Source organism: Primulina huaijiensis, chromosome 5 (assembly GCF_012295235.1).
Source record: "Primulina huaijiensis isolate GDHJ02 chromosome 5, ASM1229523v2, whole genome shotgun sequence".
NCBI classification, from domain to species: Eukaryota; Viridiplantae; Streptophyta; class Magnoliopsida; order Lamiales; family Gesneriaceae; genus Primulina; species Primulina huaijiensis.
The window spans coordinates 19127803-19148382 of record NC_133310.1 but is presented as its reverse complement, the minus strand read 5'-3'; the positions used below and the strand labels follow the sequence as shown (position 1 = coordinate 19148382).

At 36.0% G+C, this 20580-nt stretch overlaps 3 protein-coding genes across 10 annotated transcripts; 1 reads left to right on the top strand and 2 right to left on the bottom strand.

Annotated features, from left to right (window-relative positions):
* Positions 1-260: 260 nt before the first annotated feature.
* On the bottom strand, positions 261-5804 carry LOC140976838 (C2 and GRAM domain-containing protein At1g03370-like). Of its 3 annotated transcripts, XM_073441193.1 has the most exons (10): positions 4910-5804; positions 4594-4671; positions 3319-4506; positions 2845-3027; positions 2437-2720; positions 2213-2329; positions 1685-1947; positions 1018-1258; positions 547-819; positions 261-433 (listed from the first exon to the last, which is right to left on the bottom strand). In XM_073441193.1, the coding sequence occupies exons 1-8, from the start codon at positions 5256-5258 to the stop codon at positions 1123-1125; spliced, it is 2598 nt and encodes an 865-aa protein (XP_073297294.1). In that variant the 5' UTR covers positions 5259-5804; the 3' UTR covers positions 261-433; positions 547-819; positions 1018-1122. The 3 variants fall into 3 exon arrangements, with proteins under 3 accessions (XP_073297294.1, XP_073297293.1, XP_073297295.1); XM_073441192.1 differs by having other exon boundaries at positions 3319-4671; XM_073441194.1 differs by lacking the exons at positions 261-433; positions 547-819 and having other exon boundaries at positions 1121-1258; positions 1673-1947; positions 3319-4671.
* Positions 5805-7000: 1196 nt separating this feature from the next.
* Positions 7001-10190, top strand: LOC140976836 (transcription termination factor MTERF4, chloroplastic-like). Its single transcript, XM_073441191.1, has 2 exons — positions 7001-7364; positions 8354-10190. Exon 2 carries the CDS (start codon positions 8385-8387, stop codon positions 9933-9935), a length of 1551 nt encoding a protein of 516 aa, XP_073297292.1. The 5' UTR covers positions 7001-7364; positions 8354-8384; the 3' UTR covers positions 9936-10190.
* Positions 10191-10313: 123 nt separating this feature from the next.
* LOC140976835 (calcium permeable stress-gated cation channel 1-like) lies at positions 10314-17894 on the bottom strand. 6 transcript variants are annotated; one of them, XM_073441185.1, is made up of 13 exons: positions 17749-17894; positions 17476-17646; positions 16474-16814; positions 15519-15677; positions 15132-15267; positions 14518-14619; positions 13637-13756; positions 13404-13484; positions 12630-12970; positions 11810-12055; positions 11395-11719; positions 10931-11164; positions 10314-10847 (listed from the first exon to the last, which is right to left on the bottom strand). In XM_073441185.1, exons 3-13 carry the CDS (start codon positions 16785-16787, stop codon positions 10608-10610), a joined length of 2298 nt encoding a protein of 765 aa, XP_073297286.1. In that variant the 5' UTR covers positions 16788-16814; positions 17476-17646; positions 17749-17894; the 3' UTR covers positions 10314-10607. The 6 variants fall into 6 exon arrangements, with proteins under 6 accessions (XP_073297286.1, XP_073297289.1, XP_073297290.1 ...); XM_073441188.1 differs by having other exon boundaries at positions 17461-17884; XM_073441189.1 differs by having other exon boundaries at positions 16474-16717; positions 17461-17884.
* Positions 17895-20580: the final 2686 nt, after the last annotated feature.

The window sequence follows — 20580 nt, the reverse complement described above, 5'->3', positions numbered from 1 at the left end:
TGACAAAAAATCTAAGTGTTATAACTGGTAGTCTACCACTGTCACAAAATATATCTCTATTATACTACATCATAGCTACACTCTCGATATTCTATTATACTACAGCATAGCTACACTCTCGATATGCCAAGGTTTCTCTGTGTTTCAGCTTTCACCCAAAATTCGGAAACTCGTGAAAGTTGAGAGGCGCTGTGTCGAGTGTTATTCGAGCATCAACATGGTGCGCCTAGACTTTATTGAAGTTGGCTAGATCGATCTACGTTCCTCAAACGTATTCCTTCTCTAGTACACTGAACACGATTTTAAGTCGCTCCTGAAGATTTAGAGTAATGTTCTTAGTGATTCTTTTTCGATGTTTGGTGTCTTTCAGCCATGCAATTCCAAAGTATACTTGAACACTACAACCTACAGATCTTGAAGGCAAATCCTCAACCTGGTATCTCAAGTGAAGCTGCAGTTAATGATCAATTACGAGTGAAAAGATTGTAGAAAAAGAGAGTGAGCTTATTCTACAGTGAGACAACTGACAAATGGCAGGGTACGTACCGTAAAATAGTCGCCAAGAGGTACTCCATGGAGGGTCATGACCTCTTCTATGAGCCAACCATTTTTACCCGGAAGACGGGACTTTTGCTGAGTACTAGTCACTTCTCCTCTGTAACGGGATATACGTTTGTCAAATTTGTAATAAAGTTGTCTCTGATACACGTCTGGTTTTTCGGATTCCCATGGGCTGTGAGAATAGTTTAGGCATCCAGCTCTTTCCATAACCCTTCGATCAATCTCACTCCCTTTGAATAACTCCATAGAAAAACTAGTCTGAGAGCAACAAATTAGAAGTGTTCAAGTTATTCACGTGAAAATGACTCCAAAAGCAAACAACCCAAGAGACACATGCAGAGGATAAATGGTACAAAAACGGGAAACGAGAAATAAGCAGGTATCCACGACCAAAAGCCAATACATTTGTGTGAAGAGTGGTTTGTCAGAATCTTTTGGGGCTAGAAAATTACTTACAGGTACAGACAAGATGGAACAGTACATAACCGACATGTTAACATCCTCAATTCCGAGAAAGGACCCAGTCTCCTCGGTTTGAAGGCTTTTGGCCTCAACATCTTCCTAAGCAGCAGGGAGATTTTTGACAATGGACTCCTCTTCAGCGGTCTGAACACTGTTAGCTTCAGATTCTTCCTCAACTATTTGTACCTTCTGCTCAGGTGTCAAGGCTCTTGCCCTCCACAGAGCCATTATTGTTCTGCATAATACACATTTGCAAGACATTTTCTTTAAAAAAACACGGTAGAGTAGAAACAATTAAAGAAACTTATTTAAGTCATGTGATCTAAACCTTGGAAGCAATTTATGTAGTTGTAAAACATCCATACAAAATTGGAAAAGGTACACCAGCAAAATAGACACCCCATTTCACCTTTTACCAAAATCGCCAAAACTTAAGTACTTTCTTAATTATAACTTTAATTGATCAGATTTTATGCATCATTACATAGAGGAACAACAAGGCTAGCAGATAATTACTATGTCGAAGACAAATAAACCAAAAATTGGGGTACACATAAGGCTCATGCACAGAGCAGTGCAAAAATTCTTCAAGGATGAAACGAAATAGTCAATAGCATGAAAGATGAACTCTAGAGAAGATGGGACGAACCAAATTTCTAACCTATTTGCCACATTGAAAGACACAAAAGAGTGAAAATGAAACTTCAGCCTGCCTTCTGCATCATGTGTCCTTGCTCCATGTCGTGCATCAAAACCTCTTCCAAGCCTTAGTGTCACGAGTACAACAGGACTGCCCATTGATGACAAAGTAGGAGGAATGATTTTAATGTCTTCTATATCTTCCCAGAGAAAGAAAAACTTCGTCTTGTGACCGAATAAATCAGCATGGAACCCAATTATTCTTGCTGACAAAAACAGACGGCCCTGCCACGGGGGCAATAAAATCAGTTTCCTAGACTCTTACCCCATACATGAACAAGAAACTAGGCTCCAAACATCATCACTCGAGCCTCGGGAAGTGCTTATTTTTGCAAATACAGTAAGGTAGGAGGAAACCAACTGAATGGAAAGTCACCGACAGTATGTGAATGAAGGGAACGGCTTGAAAAGGTAAGTGGCAGAAAAAATCACACAAGGGAGGAGGGGGGTGATGAGGGGGGACAAATAATACAAGAAATTAAGTAAGTACCTGGAGCGGCATTTTACGTTTCAAGTGGCACGAAAAGTCATTGATGAGAAATTCCTCTGGAGGAAGCCCAAAGAGCTTCTGGAATGCTGAATTTGTTTGAAAAGAACGTAATTTAATCTGTAAATATTCCGTGGACCATGTTAAATAGCTGTTAAAACAGATACTTAAAAAACTGAGAGCAAACTCATAAAAGAAATCTACGAGATGAAAAGGAGACCCCGTACCTTCTTTCCCACCTCCTTTTCCATCTTAGTTATATAGTCTCTAAAGCCATTGCTACCCCTGGTATTGTTCAAGAAAATTCTTAAATGCAACTTTGACTGGCATGCCTGGGCCAATTTTCCTTCAAGGGGAACCCAGATATCAGACAAGTCCGATATATCAGATTTCAAGAAATTAATTTCAATGCATCCAAGAGATGTGGCATCATCAAAAGGCCCATCAAAATCAAAAACTTCCACATCCAGCACAGATGGAGGCTCTTCCATTGCATCAAATTCAAAAATTTCTGCAAGGGATCATCAATCTCAATGAAGTAATTAACCCAAAATGGATTTCTCGGATGAAATAATGGAAAATCATCACTCATTTTGGCAACCGACAATAGAATACAAATATAGCAAATATCATACCATTCCAAAGACTGTCGGATTTCTGGAACTTGATAGAGCTGGTCCTTGTTTTACCATTGCAAGTAAACACCACATAAGGATCAGAGAATCCACTTGAGTCAAGCGCTGCCAAATTTCTTCCTTCGATTAAGGCAACTGTGAGCAACCAACCATCTCCCTGTGCTTTGATTCCATGATCGGTACCTGTTATCAACATTAACCAAATAAACCATATTAACCCTGTAAAAATTTATTCAACGCCTATTTTTGACAGACAGTCCAACTTTGCTAAAATTGAAGTCATAAAATCTACAAGATGTGACAAAATAAAATCCTTTTTGCGTCAAACTAGAATCACGCAGCATGTGTTTATAATGTACATGGATATGCACTTATATGCATCAACAATTGTGATGTGAGCAATGAAAAGACCAGATCCATCTCACCGGTATAGCGTCCCTCTCTAGGTGAGAAAATATAATATATTAGATTTACCTTTTTGAACTTGGGCCTGCATAAATCGAGAAATCAACTCCAGCACCCATTTCCCTTGCAGAACAAGTACTCCACACACAATCAATTCACCAATAGAATCAGGCATGTCCAAACCAACAAATTCAAGACCCTGAATTGTGTTGGGCATGGCCAGCCATACATGTATGAGCATATAAAATCCCATGAGAATTGTTGAAATGACTGTCAAATTATAAAAATACTGAACTGCCAATTTCCAATCCGACGGACGTTCCACCTGAAGAGATGCTAACAGCTGATCTTTCTCGGAACCAAAACCTTTGAGATCAACTGGATTTACATTCTGAGATAACAACTTTTTATACTGTTCAAAGCTTTCCCTGATACCTTGTTTTGCTCCACCTTCGATCATACCTTTCATCATGGTGCTCTGCAAAAAGTTCATTCTCCAAGAAACTACAAGCTTAGAAGACAGTTCACCAGATGGCTGCTCGGGCCCCTGAGTAATACAGTAAAGTATTTCTGCCCTGAAAGTTTTCCCGTATGGTGCATCTGGGGTGCTCACACTGGAAAAAACAGCGAAAGTTTTCCCATCTGCTTTCAAATATGTTTGCTCCTCTGTAGTTTTCAAGGCTTTAATCAATTTACTAGCATCCTTGGTATATGAAACCACTCTTTTCAGAATCACACCACCATTTTCAAATTTCCAGGGCCCTATTTGCGAATCAGTTGATCCTTGTATGTCAATTAAAGCTTTCAAATGATTTGAGTCCGGCGAAAAGAGCATTGAGTTCAATTCTCGTGGAGTCATCCCATACAACTGGTCTAAAACTATCCCTCCCGATAAACTACTTGGAATTTCATCTCCTTGTTCTCTCATCTCCATTGTTTTCATCATTTCTTCAAAATCAACTGATGAGGATTGCTCTTCAGTCTTGTCCTCCAAACCCACAGCATTTAAACTTTCAGGTAAATCTGATATATCAGATGTGTCATTAGAACTTACAGACACTGAATCCACACTCTTGTTAAAAATTTGAGCAATTCGACCAGCAAATGTTGGTGCATATGATTTTTCCTCCTTGGAAGGGACTTCTTCTTCTGACCTCATAGGAGAAGATGACCTTAAAGGAGAAGATCTTGATGTTAAATATGATGTCATATCAGCAGACTTTCTTGGATTTTCAGGATCAGTCATAGGTGGCAGGTCTGGCAATGTGTTATTTTGAGAGAAACATATGGTGAGAAGAATTTCACCTATTACAATGCAAGAGGAGTTACAATAGGAGAACGGACCTTCCCAATGACATAAATTATCTGAACTGCTATCTAAAAGCATACTCAATCCAATGTGAAACTTGGGCCCTTCCCTTTCTTTCATTCAATAAAAACATGCACGCACGTCACGCAGAATCACAGACATGCCCATGTAATCAACACAATAAGAAAAACAGGAAACCAATAACATTACTTTCCCTGGATAAAAGAACTCATAAATTCCCTTGCCCCCAAAAAAAAAAAAAAACAAACTCATAAATTCCATAGTTGGCATCCACTCTTGAAGAGAGTTAACACAGCCTAAAGGAAAAGAAATAGAGATTACACGCCTTACCACAGTCCTTGTTCTTGGCCTTCTTATTATTCGGCCGCAATGTATACCAAGAATTACCAAGGGACTGGTCCTTGGCTTCAAAAACATGAGAAATGAGAACTTTGACTTTCCCAACAAAATCATCGTTGAAGTACTTATCTTCGTCTAAAAGTGATATTTGAAGCTTTTCTTTCAAGTCATCAACTTTAAACGTGAATTCCTCACACCATGATGGGTTCAAGCACTTCTTTAAAACTTTGGTCCTGCACTTTTGCCTTCCCAACTGTAGTTTCACGTATAGATCACTCGATCCATTTGGGGCCATTGCCGGTATATTTCTTGCTTCAATTACTCTTACTAAAAGCTTCATGTTTAGGAAAATCCTCTGTTCATCACACAGACAATGATGGCAGTCTTGAATAAGTAACAAAAATCTAATCCAATAATGAATTGTCCAGGAAGTTGGGGAGAAGAGATAATTTGATCCTCAATGCAAACCCTTTATTTCACACAATCAGAAAATAAATCTAATCGCATTGAAAATCCCCGTTCAAGAAACAGAAACTTTGAGAAGATATCAAGAAAATCAAAAGGTATATAAAATATAAAAGCGCCAAACTGCAAATTGGGATCAAAATACGAAACGGGAAACGGCGAGAACGAATTCCTGATGAAACTGCAAAATCGATATTAAAAACAAAAAATAAAAACACACACACGAAAACAGAGGCGGTTATCTAAAATCTAATCTGATTTGGAAAAAAGATCATACATTTATTATAAAACCCCAAGAAAATAGAATTTTTTGAATATAATTTAAGGGTAACTGTTGGTTTAATTCAGTTCTTTTTCTTTCATAATTGTTTTGGTAGGAGAAGAATGGGAGAGAAGGGGGAAATGCAGTTGGAAAAAACGAATAAAAATTGGGAATTTCATCTGCGCGCCTGTTTTTGGACCATGCTTACCTGTCTGATTTATTATGATCTTAATTAATGTTTTACGAATAATTATTTGGTAAGATTTCTTGCAAACCCAACTTATTATTAATTAATTGATGGAACATTATCTCAATTGTTAATGCTCACGGTATATTTTGCCTACAAGTAATGAAATAAGTAGTATAATTTTAATGGCAAAAACTTGTGTGAGACGGTCTCACGAGTCGTATTTTGTGAGACAGATCTCTTATTTTGGTCATCCATGAAAAAGTATTATTTTTAATGCTAAGAGTATTACTTTTTATTGTGAATATCGGTAGGATTGACCCGTCTCACAGATAAAGATTCGTGAGACCGTCTCACAAAAGACCTACTCACTTTTAAATTAATGGAATTATTTATTTAAGATTACAATTCCAAGAAAATAATATTCTTAACAAGTATTAATTTAGTTTCGTGAATGTTGGCAAATAAATTGGTAGGTTCATTTTATTCTACATTTTAAAACAAAATAATCGAGATTCTTATTAAGTTCATTCTACATTATTTTTGGCATAAAACTGATGTTTTTTTATTTTATAAATTGTGTCAGTCGGAAATTTATTTCAAAATATTGATCTTTGATAGTTCTTGGTGACTTCTCACAAGTGTTTTTGTTATATTTTTATTCTACTTATCAAATCAACTTATTTCAAATTAAATTGATTCAATATGATTTTTCTTCATCCTTGAATTTGGACAACGTAAATCAAATAACATACAAGTAATAAGAACTTTTTTTTAAAAAATAAATAAGCAATAACTCACATAATAATTAATGCAAGTTTTAATTTTTCATAGATGAATATGAATATAAATCGAATTAATTATGAAAAATTGTATAAGCCCGCAACGCATGCGAAAATATACCAATATTTTATTAATTAATAATTAAAAAATATAAGAATTTTAAATAATTTTTAAAAAGGAAATAAAAATGTTTAAAAATAACAGCCTATTACAAATTCACAAAATTTTAAATATTTTTGTTATATTTTGATAATTTTTGATACTTTGGTATTTTTTATATTTTCTGATATTTTGATAATTTTTGGTAATTTAATAATTTTATTTATTTAATTATTTATTTGTATTATTTAATTTATTTAAAAAACCCTCTATCTTCATTCTTGAGTATCCATCGAGCATTTCTGCTAGCGCACAAAGTTCAGAAGCCAACGCCGTGTCGGAATTCCATTCTTTACCGCGCCGCTCTTCACCGCCGCTGACTGCCTCTCTTAACGTAGCCTTTTATTGGAGCCCTCACCAACCATATATGCTTATTGTTGTTGCGGCGGCTGTCCATCCATCACCCACCAACGGCAGAGCTGCCGTCTCGGCCATCCTCGCCGCATTCTCTCCGTAAAGATTGAAGCTAACTCAATCTTAATCTAATTTTGATCTATGTTTGTTTTCTCTCTCGTTTAATGGAGATCACTTTCTGGTTTCTCGCTTGTTAAGACGAACTCGGTGGATTTGGATTAGGAATCTGGTATAACGTGAGTTTTTTTTTTAAATTATAAAAACCCTTCTTTTGTGCTCATTGTCATTATCAAACTTCAATTTTTGGGGACCGAATGTGTATCATGCGGTGTTCTTGACAGCCTACCCAAGCCATGATATTCCAATATATTTCTTTTTTAATTTTGATTTCGTATTTTAGCTTACTCTTTCTGAAGTTTGAAAGTTCGAGCTGTAAATTATAAATGGGTTTTACGGATCGTGAGTAATTGAATTTGATTTTTTTTTTTGTGATAATATGGCCCTCTAGCACATTTTCTTTCACTTGTGCTTTTCTTTGGTTGTCTAATCAAGAACGCGAATCTTCGATTCTATTGAAAACGTATATAATGCGTGTAACTGCATGTTTGGTTACTGTTTCTTTAGTGGATTTATCGTCATGATTATTATTGTTTTGTTCGGTGTATTCGCTTATGGTGTTTGGAAAATGTTATTTTTGGGCGAGGGAACATTTTCTTGTTAGGATAAATACCTTTTTAATTGTTTGTTATCATGCTTTAATCTGTTTAAGACTAGGATTTTCACCGTTCCTCATTTAAATTGCTGATGGTTGAAGAACTGATTACTTGGTCTTTCTTGGTGGTTGGGTTGTATTTTCATCTAACCTTTATCACAATCTATGGCACAAGTCTGAATTCAAGGTTATTGATGATGTGTATGTCTGTTTTTGTACTTTAACATGAGTTTCGAAGTTCCATGTTTGCTGGTCTGAAGCCTCGTAGTTTCTGGAGTTATAAGTAACTATGAAACAAACAATGCTTGTGATGCTGTAGATTTCTTGGAAAGCTCTGGTAAAAATAAAATGAGCGCTCAACAGATATGATGTATGCTGTGTTTTAGAAAAAGGATAATCAGGCTGTTGGTAATTTTTGCATCTATTGCAGCCCTGTGTAATTCAAGTTGCGCAAGTACCATGCATGAACATTTAGGAAATTTTGGATTCTTATTCTATTTTTTGTGCGTGCAGATAATTTTAATTGCACAATCTGTTAAAGGGCATGAAGATAATTAGCTTTACAAGCATTGCAAAACCCCCATTTTTGCTAGTGCACTCCGTTACATTTAACCAACCCCAGTTGAGTTATGTTTCATCTCTAACAATTTCAAGCTGTTATGCCAAGAGATGTGTATTGTTGGTGAGGTCAAACGCCTCTGTAGCTGGTAGAGCACTTTCATCTAAGGCCTTACATTTATCTTCCTCCAAGGAGAACAAACTCGAGAAAGAAGTTAATCCTGCTTCGTTCTATACACATCGTAGTTTATTGCAGATGAAGAATGAGAGGATAGCTAACCGTGCCCATGTTTACGAATTTTTGAGGGGCATCGGGATTATACCAGATGAGCTTGATGGATTAGAACTTCCTGTTTCTGCTGAGGTCATGAAAGAACGTGTGAACTTCCTTCAGAATTTAGGGCTTTCGATCGAAGACATTAACAATTACCCTCTTGTCCTTGGCTGCAGTGTAAAGAAAAACATGATTCCAGTTCTAGATTACCTTGGAAAATTGGGCGTACGAAAATCTACTTTCACAGAGTTTCTGCGTCGGTACCCACAAGTTCTCCATGCTAGTGTTGTTGTTGACCTTGCACCAGTTGTTAAGTATCTGCAAGGTATGGACATTAAGCCTAATGACATTCCCCGAGTGCTGGAGAGGTATCCAGAAGTTCTGGGGTTTAAACTTGAGGGCACCATGAGTACCTCTGTGGCTTATTTGGTTGGAATCGGAGTAGCTAGGAGAGAGATTGGTCGGGTGTTGACTACATATCCAGAGATATTGGGCATGCGAGTAGGACGAGTTATCAAACCTTTCGTTGAATACCTGGGAAGCATGGGAATACCAAGCTTAGCTGTCGCTAGATTAATCGAGAAAAGCCCACACATTCTTGGTTTTGAACTAAATGAGCGGGTGAAAACAAACGGCAAACTCCTTTTGGAATATAATGTTAGCCAAAAGTCCCTTGCCAGTGTGATCGCTCAATATCCCGAAATCATTGGAATTGACCTTGAAACAAAACTTCTCAGCCAACAGAGTTCTCTAAAAAGGATTATTGGATTGGGTCCCAAAGATTTTGGAAGAGTCATAGAGAAGATGCCGCAGATTGTCAGCCTAAGCGACAAAGCAATAGTGAGGCATGTGAATTTCCTCAAAGAATGCAAATTCTCCTTAGAACAAGTGAAAACGATGGTTGTTGGGTGTCCACAGTTGTTGGCCTTGAATATCGACATCATGAAACTTAATTTTGAGTTCTTTGAATCCACTATGAATAGACCACTGGATGATTTGGTTTCTTTCCCAGCTTACTTCACGTATGGACTCGCTTCAACAATTAAGCCCAGGCATAAGATGATCGCAAGTAAGGGATTCAAGTGCTCTCTTTCTTGGCTTCTTAATTGTTCAGACGAGAAATTCGAAGAAAGGATGAGCTATGACTCATTCGACATTGAAGAGATAGAACCATATTCTTCTTCATTTGACCTCAATACTTTGATGCAACCGGTCAGTGAAGACTCGGATTCTGATTATGAAGATGACAGTGTTGATGGATGAATGTCCTAAACAATATAATCAAATTGAAATCTGATTCTGAACCTATCTTGACCCGAAATCCTGGCATCAACCCTTGTATGGGGGTGGGTAGGGGTGTCAAGAAGTCGTACATGCTACGAATTTGTCGGCTTATAATGCTTCGAAGCAGGCATGGATTTTCGTGACCCTTCTTTAAAAGGATAGAATTGTACAAGTTAACTTATAACTATACCTTTTTTATTGGATGGGAAAACCAAGGAATATTGATTTGAAATATGTTCTGCTCTTGACGATTTTGTGCCATGTTTGATGGATAATTGTTATTATTGTCAATGTCTTCGAATGATATCATCCTAAAGACCGCCTAAATATGGCAATTTGAAGTGAAAGATGCAAATGTGAAGTTCCAATCAGAGGCGTACCAGAAACATTTCTAAATCAAGAAAAATGTAAGACCACACCATGGGGAGTTTAAGTCTTTGAGTTCTTATCCACCATGCCTAAAGAAGCCATCGATATACATAATCTTCTAAAATGACCGTTCTGAGTCAAATGTTGGAAAAACCACAAGCAATTCTTAGCATAGCTAGTATCCTATACAAAAATTACGTTTTCTCCCACTTCCTCTTTTAATTCACAGAATCACTTTCTCAGCCACCGCATGTACAAACATAAGATAGTATGTACGTGTTATCAGGGACAATCCAACGAGGAAGTGCTGCTTGTTTTGCTCGGCGCTGGTGTATTTTTTCGAGACTGGCGTTTCGTAGGCACTAGAACACTTTCATCTAACTTCACATCATATACATCATCATAATCTTCATCACCCTCGTCATTTTTAAAAACTGGGTGGACATAAGCATATTGCAGATAGGCTTTTAAATTCAGGTTCGGTTCTCGTGCCCGTTCTAAAGTATCTTTCATCATTGCTTCCTACGATCCACAAAAAAAGGCAATGAACCAGTTATAAGCTTTTTATAATTCAAGGAGATGAAATTGGTCATAGTGATCAGAACCTGTAAAGGGTAGGACACAAAAGCTGGCTCATAACGGGCTTTGCAGTATCTTTGAAATGAGATGGTCAACACAGGAAGTGCAATTAAGAATGGCGTGGATTGAGCAGCTCCTTTTGTACTTAGCAATCCCATTAGAATTAGCTGGGAGAAGACCAGAGCTGATATTATGCGTCCATGGACATCTGGCCAAAAGGATGCAGCACTTTCGTACTGTTGGTTGTACACATTTATGATCTGCAACAACAAGACAAATGACCATGACGCGACCTGATCTAAATGCTTAATCTATTAGGGAGGAGAGACTTGATATAGGGATTATTGTCTTAGAATGCCCGTATGAAATTTACTTCCATTATTGGTGGTGAATAACCTAGGACACCCTTGGTGTGGCTCCATTACAATATTGAATTATTGCCACAATCAAGTATAGTTTTAAGCATTAGAGAAGAGAGATTCAATTCTACCTGATGCCGGAATACGACATAAGCCAGCACAAAGAAAACCAATATAAATGGAAGCAGAACTGGTGTCACAACAGCATAAACAAGGCCTAGAAGAAAATATAACTGTATCTGAGGTTCACCAGTATTAAAGCCAATGCTCCCTGGATTCATTGCCTCCTCTCTATCCTTTTCAGTCTTCACCAAAAAAAAGTTTCTTAGATGAAAGAATATCAGAGGTTTCAATCTCAAGATTTCTCCCGCTACACCAGCCCATCCATCTATCATTATATAAGTGATGAAGAAAGTGGCTTTCATAGGAATTGCAACACCAATTGTTTTAGGAATTCTGCAAGAAGAACCACATCACATACACAATTGAGTAAAAGGCTTCGAGTATTCACAAGATCATTGTGGCATGTATGTTTAAGTAATTTACTCGTTGGCGGACTTGTGAAGAAAACTGTTGAGTTGTTGAAAAGCAGTTCCTGCTATTACGCTCACAAGGAAAACATTCACGAAGTTGAAGATATAATGTCTCAATGCTGATCTTCTCTCCAGCGATGAAATGGACAGAAATCCCTCAAATTTGGACATTATCATCAATATGGATGGCAGCACAATGAGAAAAATCTTCAGAATAATTCCAGGTAAAAAACCTTGGATTAAAGACTTGATAAAATGGCTGGCACAAATAATAATTTAGTAAGAAAAACCAACAAAGAAGTAGAAGAAATATTCATCTACACAATAATAACACAAACAAAAAAAACACTTGGTGAATACCTAATGATAACCGTCATACTAAATGTCTGGCAGAACTAGTAATATTTAGTAAGAAAAACAAAGGAAACTAGAAGAAATATCATCTAAAATAATAACATAGACTGGGTAAACACTCGGTGAATATATAACTTATGGTAACTGAGGCTCACAACAAGGATCACACAAAAGATAATATTGTAATTTTTTAAATAATGAAACTAAGGCCCATGCGTCACTTATGGAAAATCTTTTCAGCAAATTTTTGGATTTATAGGAAAACCCAGTAAACAGATCATTCGGTGCTGCCCTTCCAAATGTCCATCTTAATCCAACAGGATGCTAGAATTTCTAAAAACACAAAATGAGAAGACCACTGTGCCAAGAATTGTCAAAAACAATTTAGAAATACAAGAAAGATTAAAGAGAAAGCAAATGACCACTACAATTATCATATATAGTATTTATGCTATATTATCTTAAAAATGCATACTCACAGTTCAATAACCGACTTGAGAAATGGTGCCCTTTTCTCTATACCCTCAATATTCGCAAGAGATTGCACAATGGTAATGGGGATCATGAAAAAGAATGTAAGGAAGAAAAAAGCAACAGAAGCAATAAGCCTCCTAACAGTCAGTGAAACATAGGGTATTGCCAGATTATTCCAGTAGATATCACGTGGCTCCGAAGCCCACTCGGTTAACCACATAGTCGGATTTCTTGATTGCTGAGTTTGCGCACAAACAGCAGCACCCCAACGAGTTTTGAAGGAGACAAACGCTGCTGGCATAATGCAATCACTATCAGTTTTCACCCTTACCCGCTCTTCATCTATCTGCATAAATATGAATGCTGTGTTTAGATAATAAATAAAGAAATGGCAATCCATCACTAAGTTTCAGGGACGGCAAGAGGCAAAGAGATATTTGTGACTGCAGTAGAAATTTATAGAACCATTACATCCATCAAATATATGTGGCATAAACTCACATAAAAACTTAGCAATAATGAAAATACTAAGATGAATTTTTTTAGACGACCGAACATAGTTTTCTGTTTGTGCATGGATCTTCTTATTTTGTAGTTACCACGGACATGGCAGCAGAAAAAGTACCCCAAAATATATTTTCTAATAAAAATGTGTTTTCAGAATCCAACAATAGTAAGATTGGTGGATAGCCATTTGTTTTAATTGCAAGACTCTGTAAGTACAGGTGTATTGGAAAAGAATATTAAATCTAAAAGAAACTTTGAGTTGTTCTACTTACTTCTTTTGACAGTCTCTGAATTTCAGATGTCTGATGATCAATTGCATCCACTTTCTCTCCCCAAAGGCCAAGGAAACCAGTCTGTAAATTTAAACAGTTAATTTATTCATTACACTTCTAAACCAATGCCTCCCATAATTGCCTTGAAGTTGCACTAATATGGAACATGGGACTGTTCATGACAATTGATACAAGATTCAACACTTGAAATAAGTTGAAATACATAGCAATACCTTTGTCATTGGTCGTTGTGATTGATTTCTTGAACACTTTAATTGGTAATAGTCGAGCCAATTTTCCTTGCTTTTTTTCTTCTTGATCAGTTTAGCAAGTTTATTGGCATTAATGACAACCTGCACAAATTGTCTAAACTAAGAACGATGCTACAGCAACAAAAAATAAAGCTTGATGTACAATGTCTACATTATGCATATATTAGAAAACTTCGTCCAAAGAAGCATCAAAACAGAAGCAAAAAGTGGAGCGAACATCACAGGCTGACAAGAAAATTTATAAAGAGGTTACATGCTAATAAAAAAAACATTTTTATGATAAAAAAGAGAGAGAGAGGCATTACTGCGATATGAAAAATCAAAGAAAACATGGCCGATGGATATAAAAAGCATGTTAATTGGCTAGATAACGATTGAGATTACATGAGGCACACTAAGTTTAAGATTGCCACTTTCTTTAAAACTATTAATCCCTTGGATTCCATTTCCCTTTACCTATATTCGCCCGCTAATAGTTTAACCATTCTTGGTTTTCAAAATCACATCTTCATCTTCATTCACATAAATGCATAAGCTTTTGCTTATGGATGTTTCCTCGTCACTAGTAAATATAAAATAAAATAAAATAAAATAAAGAATCTTCAGATATTCCCATATGCTGCAATGTTATCATAGAGCAATTACACAGAGTGAAATAGATATATTTCCCTTTTTCTTTTCTAAAATATCGGAATTGTCTTGAAATAACATGAAACTGGATTGGTCCAAGAAAATTGGAAACAACAAGGTTTCGGAATGAAATTATTTTTCTAAAGTAATAGAAACCAAATCATACTGGCTGCAACATAGACACAGTTGGCAATTTTTAAGAAGACGAGAACCTGATGAGTCAGATAATGATTTGGATGGTTCACCAAGAAAAAATGCTCCACAGATTCCGACACTGATTCATCAAGGTCAGGAGGCACATTTCTAACCAGAACCTGTGAAAAATTAAGCTTCAGCACTGAAAGAGGAAAACATAGTTGGCCCGTGATACCAAATTTAAGACATCAGCAGCCACCATAGATATGAATCTTAAGTGAATAATTAGGTATATAACCAATTGAAGTTATCAATGGAGACAGAAAGTAGCACAACCTGGTATCCTAAACGCAAGTTGTCCCCAAGAAATATAGAGAAGCACATACATCAGATCACACAATCACCAATCAAAATGTTGAACTAGCCAGAGAAGTTAAAAGGATTTCTTGTAAGGAATATATAGCATATTTCCAGAAAATAAAAGGGAATTTCTAGTACATTCAGACAGCCAAGAGTATGAGTTTTCACTGACCTTATTTTCTTGGAGAGAATCAGAAGGATTTCAGAAGATACTAGACATTATTAATTTGTGCGGTTAAAGAAGACCTATTTTCTAATTGCCAAAAAAAAAAAAAAAAAAAAAAAAAAAAACCCCCAACAAACTACTTTTTATCAGGATATTGCCTCATACCGTGAATTGATCAGGACGACGGCTTTCAGAAGCAAGAAAGTGCAAGCGCATTGTTGCAACGGCCGCATACTCCTTTTTTAGAGCGTAGCATGTCCAAAAAGTAAAGGCATATGCCATCACAATATGAGTCCAAAACCTATTAAAGTAACATGAAGTATAAATCAATAAATCATACATCACAAACACATCTGTACAGTAAAAAATGCCATCTTTGTATACTAAATAATGTATTAGTTTTAGCCCCAGGAAACGAGAGTTATAACCCTAGTATAGAAATGTAATCAAATATTCAGGATTACACAAAACACCAAGAAATTATGAAGTAATCAACATAGATGATATTGCAAATCATTAGAAAAATGCATGAAAGAGGTAAAAGCTCTTAACCTTTTTGATCCATATGGAATGTTTGAAATAGAAAGCTTGTCGATATCACTATACTCTAGCTTTTCCATAACTTCAGATATAGCCAAGGCGTTGTTCGTCCAGTTTACTGGCACAAGGATAGCCCAAGCTAACAATGCTAAGGGAACAAAAATTTTTAGTCTGCATGAAAATCAGCACAAAATCAGTATGCAATCAAGAACGACAATTTAGAATGCTATTCCTTAGTTTTTTTTATCCAACATCATGGATATAGACATAGACCGATGCAATGTAGTGAGAAAAAAACATATGTAGAAAGTTTATTTCAGTAAAAAAAATGCAGAATTATACAAATTGTCAGATAGTTCGATGTTCAGTAATTTGATGGAAGAAAGTCTGTTAAGATTAGAGATGAAAGGCTTGAATCATATTTTATATCATCAAAATTATGACAAGTTTTTTATATAGTTTTGTAGCTGATCCACACGAATCCAAATTATATTACTAACTCCAGTTGCTATCTTACTACTTTTTAAAATTAAACAAAATCGAAGGAGTGGATGAATACCAACTTTGTCGAAGTAAATGTATCCCTTTAACAAGTAACATATAGATTAATATGGGTTAAACCCCTTTATTGAGATGTCATGTGTATTCAAGCATTAATTGCCGAACCACATGCATCCTATATTGTGTAGCTATTTTTTTATTTTTAAACACCCAGCAATGAATTCCAACTGTGTCCAAATGCATATAACCTATCAAGACCACTTAACAAGGAGTTGAAAACCATCAACAGGATGATTCTTAAGAGGAATCAACCAGATAACTTCTTGATTCATGATTAACCAACTCAGCTTTATGTGCTCCAGACAATGAAAGAATATTATTCCAAGTTTACTTGTCTATGGAAGATATGACCCAGAGCTAAGTATACATTAGTACGAGGTAAAGAATATCGCATTATCATGCCTACCCCAGCAAGTAAATTCGTAAATAGACGGCTGAATCCAGCCCAGCATGATCAATGAGCTCTGGCTCTGGCATTCTCAGAGTATTTGGTACCCAATTCAAAAACCTAACATACGATCGCCAGTCCAAATTAACAAATTTGCTCACATAAGCGCCTGACTGCACGGGACTGCTTCTCAAACCATTGAGGTACCATTTTGGAAAATATACTCTGTCATTAAACGGCTGCAGCCGAAGGATGGCAAATGCTACAAGGAAAACCAAAGCAGAAAGTATATTTATGCCTGCTGCAACTCCTATGTCCCCTAATGTAGCCATCCCTCCCTCTAGTATTAAGCCAACTGCCTGCTATAAATAGAATATATATCGATAAAATATACGCTATATATACTAAGCAAGATTTCTATGGCATGTAAAGTGAAATTTAAGTAAAGTATCCATAGTAATAATCTCATACAACGTAAACAACCCGCAAATATGAAAAAATTTAAGAATTACAATTCAATGCATCTGCAAATTAGCTGATTCAAGGACAACAATGAAAAGTGAAATTAAGCATCCCGACCAATTAAAAACCATAGCTTTAGTAAAAATCTCAGTTCATTTTATTTGCAAAGTTTCTCAAACAACCACCTCTGTGACCAAATTCTCAATCGTCGCTATTATGAGCATCGATTCGGACAGCAAAATTTATTGAATAAGCACAAATAAGTGAATAACTTCATCATGTGCCATATATGTAATAGTAATTCTGCTCTGATGACTTATGAGAACTAAGCTAAACCAGAAAAAATCCCACCACAAGAAATTAATAAAAAAGGATCAAGCAACAAATTTCTATACCTACTCCAAGAACAACCGATATTTTGTGTCTTACTTCTCACAGAAAGTGACAAACTGTCATCAAAGAGTCACAGCACCAAGCCCATTTAAAGCATCCCCAAGAAAACAAAAAGTCGCTATAAATTGTACATAAGAAGCAGAAAAGTACCAAGGGAAAACATACCGACGCGAAATTAATTCTCGGCCTTCGAGTCCTAATCAAATCGTATGAACTCCCAAGACCGAAAACGAAGAACAAAATGATCGAGAAGATTAAGCCGAAAGGTCCCCGATTGAATGACACTGAATTGAAAAAAGTCTTCACAGTTGAATCAAATCAAAACCCAAAAACACTCTCGCACACATACCCTTTCATAGAGTTTAGTCTGAAACCCCCATGCACCCCCGTCTCTACCTTCAATGCATGTAGTCAAACTCAGGTATGAACAACAACAACAAAAAGGGGCAGGACCGATGTATGCGTATATATAGACAATGAACAGAACATGCACACCCCGTCGTGAGAAATATGTGAAGTCCAGGAAAGTTGATAAATAGTCGCGATTTTCTCGCGGTATTTTATTTGCAGAATTGAATGACTGTGAGAGTTGAAGGGTAAAGTTTCGATTTTGTGACAGATCTTGTCAAGAATCTACTCCAAATGACTGATAATGATTGAAACAAGAAAGGACGATTAAAGAATTACAGTAAATCGTCACTAAATGATCGATATTCTTCGCGATGATGATCTGAAAAGCACGCTTGGGCGGGTACATGCTGTAAAGCGCCACGTGTCCCTCCTTACGGCTAGTTTTCGCCTGGGCTATAGATGGTCTCCATGTGGCCGACGTCACGCGACACATAAGCGCGTGATGATTAGGAATTTGAATATATAAAAATAAGAAACCGAAAGGGGACAATCCATGTGTCTGCGTGAAAATTGTTCATACCATCAATTAATAATAGTAATTATTTGGAATCGTCGGATGGGGAAGGATCCTTGATTTCCCTTCTTTTTGGTACGATGTTGTCTAGTTGTAAAATAGTTCGTTATTCGAAATATTTTGGATATTTTTTGACAGCGTTTATATTTGTTGCTGCGAAGGTAGACCGGTCAACCATATCGATATTCACAATAAAAATAATACTCTTAACATAAAAAGTAATACTTTTTCATGGATGACTCAAATAAGATATCCGTATTACAAATACGACTCGTGAGATCGTCTCACACAATTTTTTGGCATCTAATTAAACGGGACTAGAGCTCTTAAAAAGAATGAAAAAAAGCATCTTATATGCAAAATATTTCGTTTTGGAGAAAAGCCGAAAAATTAGTCTATTAAAAGGTTGACTGTGTTAATCGTGTAAAAATATGAAAAAACTTGAAAATAAAGAAAAAAAACATAATTTTTTATGATAGAATTTTAAAATAATTTTTTTACTTTTTAAAATAATTTTAACTCTTAAGATTTATTTTAAAAACAAATATTATTTTTAAGCAAAAAAAAATTTAAAATGTATTTTTACGCTTAATCTCGTTCTAAATTTGTTTAAGCTTGAGAAACTTGACGCTGATCGTGACACTTCGTCACGCTTCACGTTTTTTAGAATTTTAACTGGGACGAATAACATTCATCACTTTTGTTTCAACAATCAAGGAAGGGTCTTGTGTTTTCTTCGTCTTTATAAATGTTCTGTTCTGTTCTGTTCTGTTCTGTTCGATTCGATTCGGGCGGTTGTTTCAGGTTCTCGGTCAGTTGTGTAACCAGCTTCCTAAATTATCGAGAAGCAGCTATTAAGATATGTGTTGAATTTTTCTTTAGTTGGTATGGGAGAATGAGCCACGTTCTTAATTTGTGACGCTTAGATAAATAAATAGATTGGAGTTGATTTTTACCTAAAAAGGGGAAATTTTGGTCATGCTGTTTTAATTTTATACTATATATTTTGTATCAAAAGATGGAATGTGAGACACCTATTGAACTTTCAGGTGGAGATTAGTGTATAATACATTTATTTATGAGACTATTTTATATTAATGTATGTCTTGGCGAGTTGAATCCATGAACCTTTCCATTTTGTCATTATTCGCTTCTTTATCGAGAAAATTGCAATATTAATTATATATTTTTTTACATTGTCAAATTTGATATTTGTTTTTTTTTTAAAATTTTAAATTTTCTTTAACGAGTGATGAAGATATAACATCAATGCGATGACGTGGCTTTGACTTAACGCTGATGTGTATAGTACCACATTAGTATTTCTGATGAAAAATGAATACAATTACTAAAAAATGAAAAAATCGAGAACTAAGACTGAAATTGGACAATATAGATAAACAAAATCGCAAAGAAACGAATATATATGACCAAACGGTAATTTCCCGACTTTTATCATACGAAGCCAAACGTAAAGAAACTTGTGGTGGCATCAAAATCATTTTTTTTAACCTTGGGAACTAGCAGCCACTATCTTTGGTGCGCTTTGAATAAATCCAGAGGATCAACACAGTAGCTTACAAACCACGCTAACCAGGTAACTCATATTGAGCAAGCTCCGTGTGACAGGCTCAAAGCTGGAACAACAGAGATAGGGAGAGATTGAACCCACGACCTTTTGGTAGGAGCTCACCATACCCTATCATCTAAGCTACCACTTGGGTGTTGGAGTATCTTCTTCTCGCACCTAAGACGCATCAAAAGTTTAGTTTTTTTTTTACGTTCAAAACATTCTTGAGCGTCATATGATTTAAACCATTAATAAGATGTTTAGATTAGATTTACATTTGCGTTTAAGAACGCTAGACACCAAACCAATCAATGATTAGTAGAGTTAGTCCTTCTTGTAAATCTCTACGAACTTTCTTAAACATTCTAATCAGGTCCATGATCAGAAAATTTGTTTCTTGTGTGATTTGCACTAGAAATGCACACGAAATTTTGCGTTGAGAGTAAATCGATCAAACATCGGAGATTCAAAATTCCGGCGAGGCAGCGGTGGTGTCGCGGTGGTTTCGTGGTGATGCTCGATTATGAGCCTTGGACAAGGTAGTGATCGAGTATCGTAGAGGAGAAAGAGAAGGTGAGAGAAAACCTTGACTTAATTTTCTTGTTGCGTTAATTATTTTTTTTTACTACCATGTGATATAATATATTTAATAAACACAATATCCCATTCCCATCAGGATTCTATAATTCCATNCCAAAGACTCAAAGAAGTTAGGTCAATTACAACGGTATTTGAGGTCAATTACAACGGTTCTATAAAACCGTTGTCATTGAGC

What these genes read in the sequence shown, in the direction of transcription:
- LOC140976836 (XM_073441191.1), top strand. Translation starts at nt 8,385, where the DNA reads ATGAAGATAATTAGCTTTACAAGCATTGCAAAACCCCCATTTTTGCTA.
- LOC140976838 (XM_073441192.1), bottom strand. Translation starts at nt 5,258, where the DNA reads ATGAAGCTTTTAGTAAGAGTAATTGAAGCAAGAAATATACCGGCAATG. An exon ending in GGCCAAGAACAAGGACTGTG is followed by an intron (nt 4,672 to 4,909) that starts GTAAGGCGTGTA and finishes ATTGAATGAAAG; the next exon opens with AAAGGGAAGGGCCCAAGTTT. An exon ending in ATCCGACAGTCTTTGGAATG is followed by an intron (nt 2,721 to 2,844) that starts GTATGATATTTG and finishes GATCCCTTGCAG; the next exon opens with AAATTTTTGAATTTGATGCA.
- LOC140976835 (XM_073441185.1), bottom strand. Translation starts at nt 16,787, where the DNA reads ATGGCTACATTAGGGGACATAGGAGTTGCAGCAGGCATAAATATACTT. An exon ending in TTACGAATTTACTTGCTGGG is followed by an intron (nt 15,678 to 16,473) that starts GTAGGCATGATA and finishes ATTTTCATGCAG; the next exon opens with ACTAAAAATTTTTGTTCCCT. An exon ending in CTCAAGTCGGTTATTGAACT is followed by an intron (nt 12,056 to 12,629) that starts GTGAGTATGCAT and finishes TATTTGTGCCAG; the next exon opens with CCATTTTATCAAGTCTTTAA.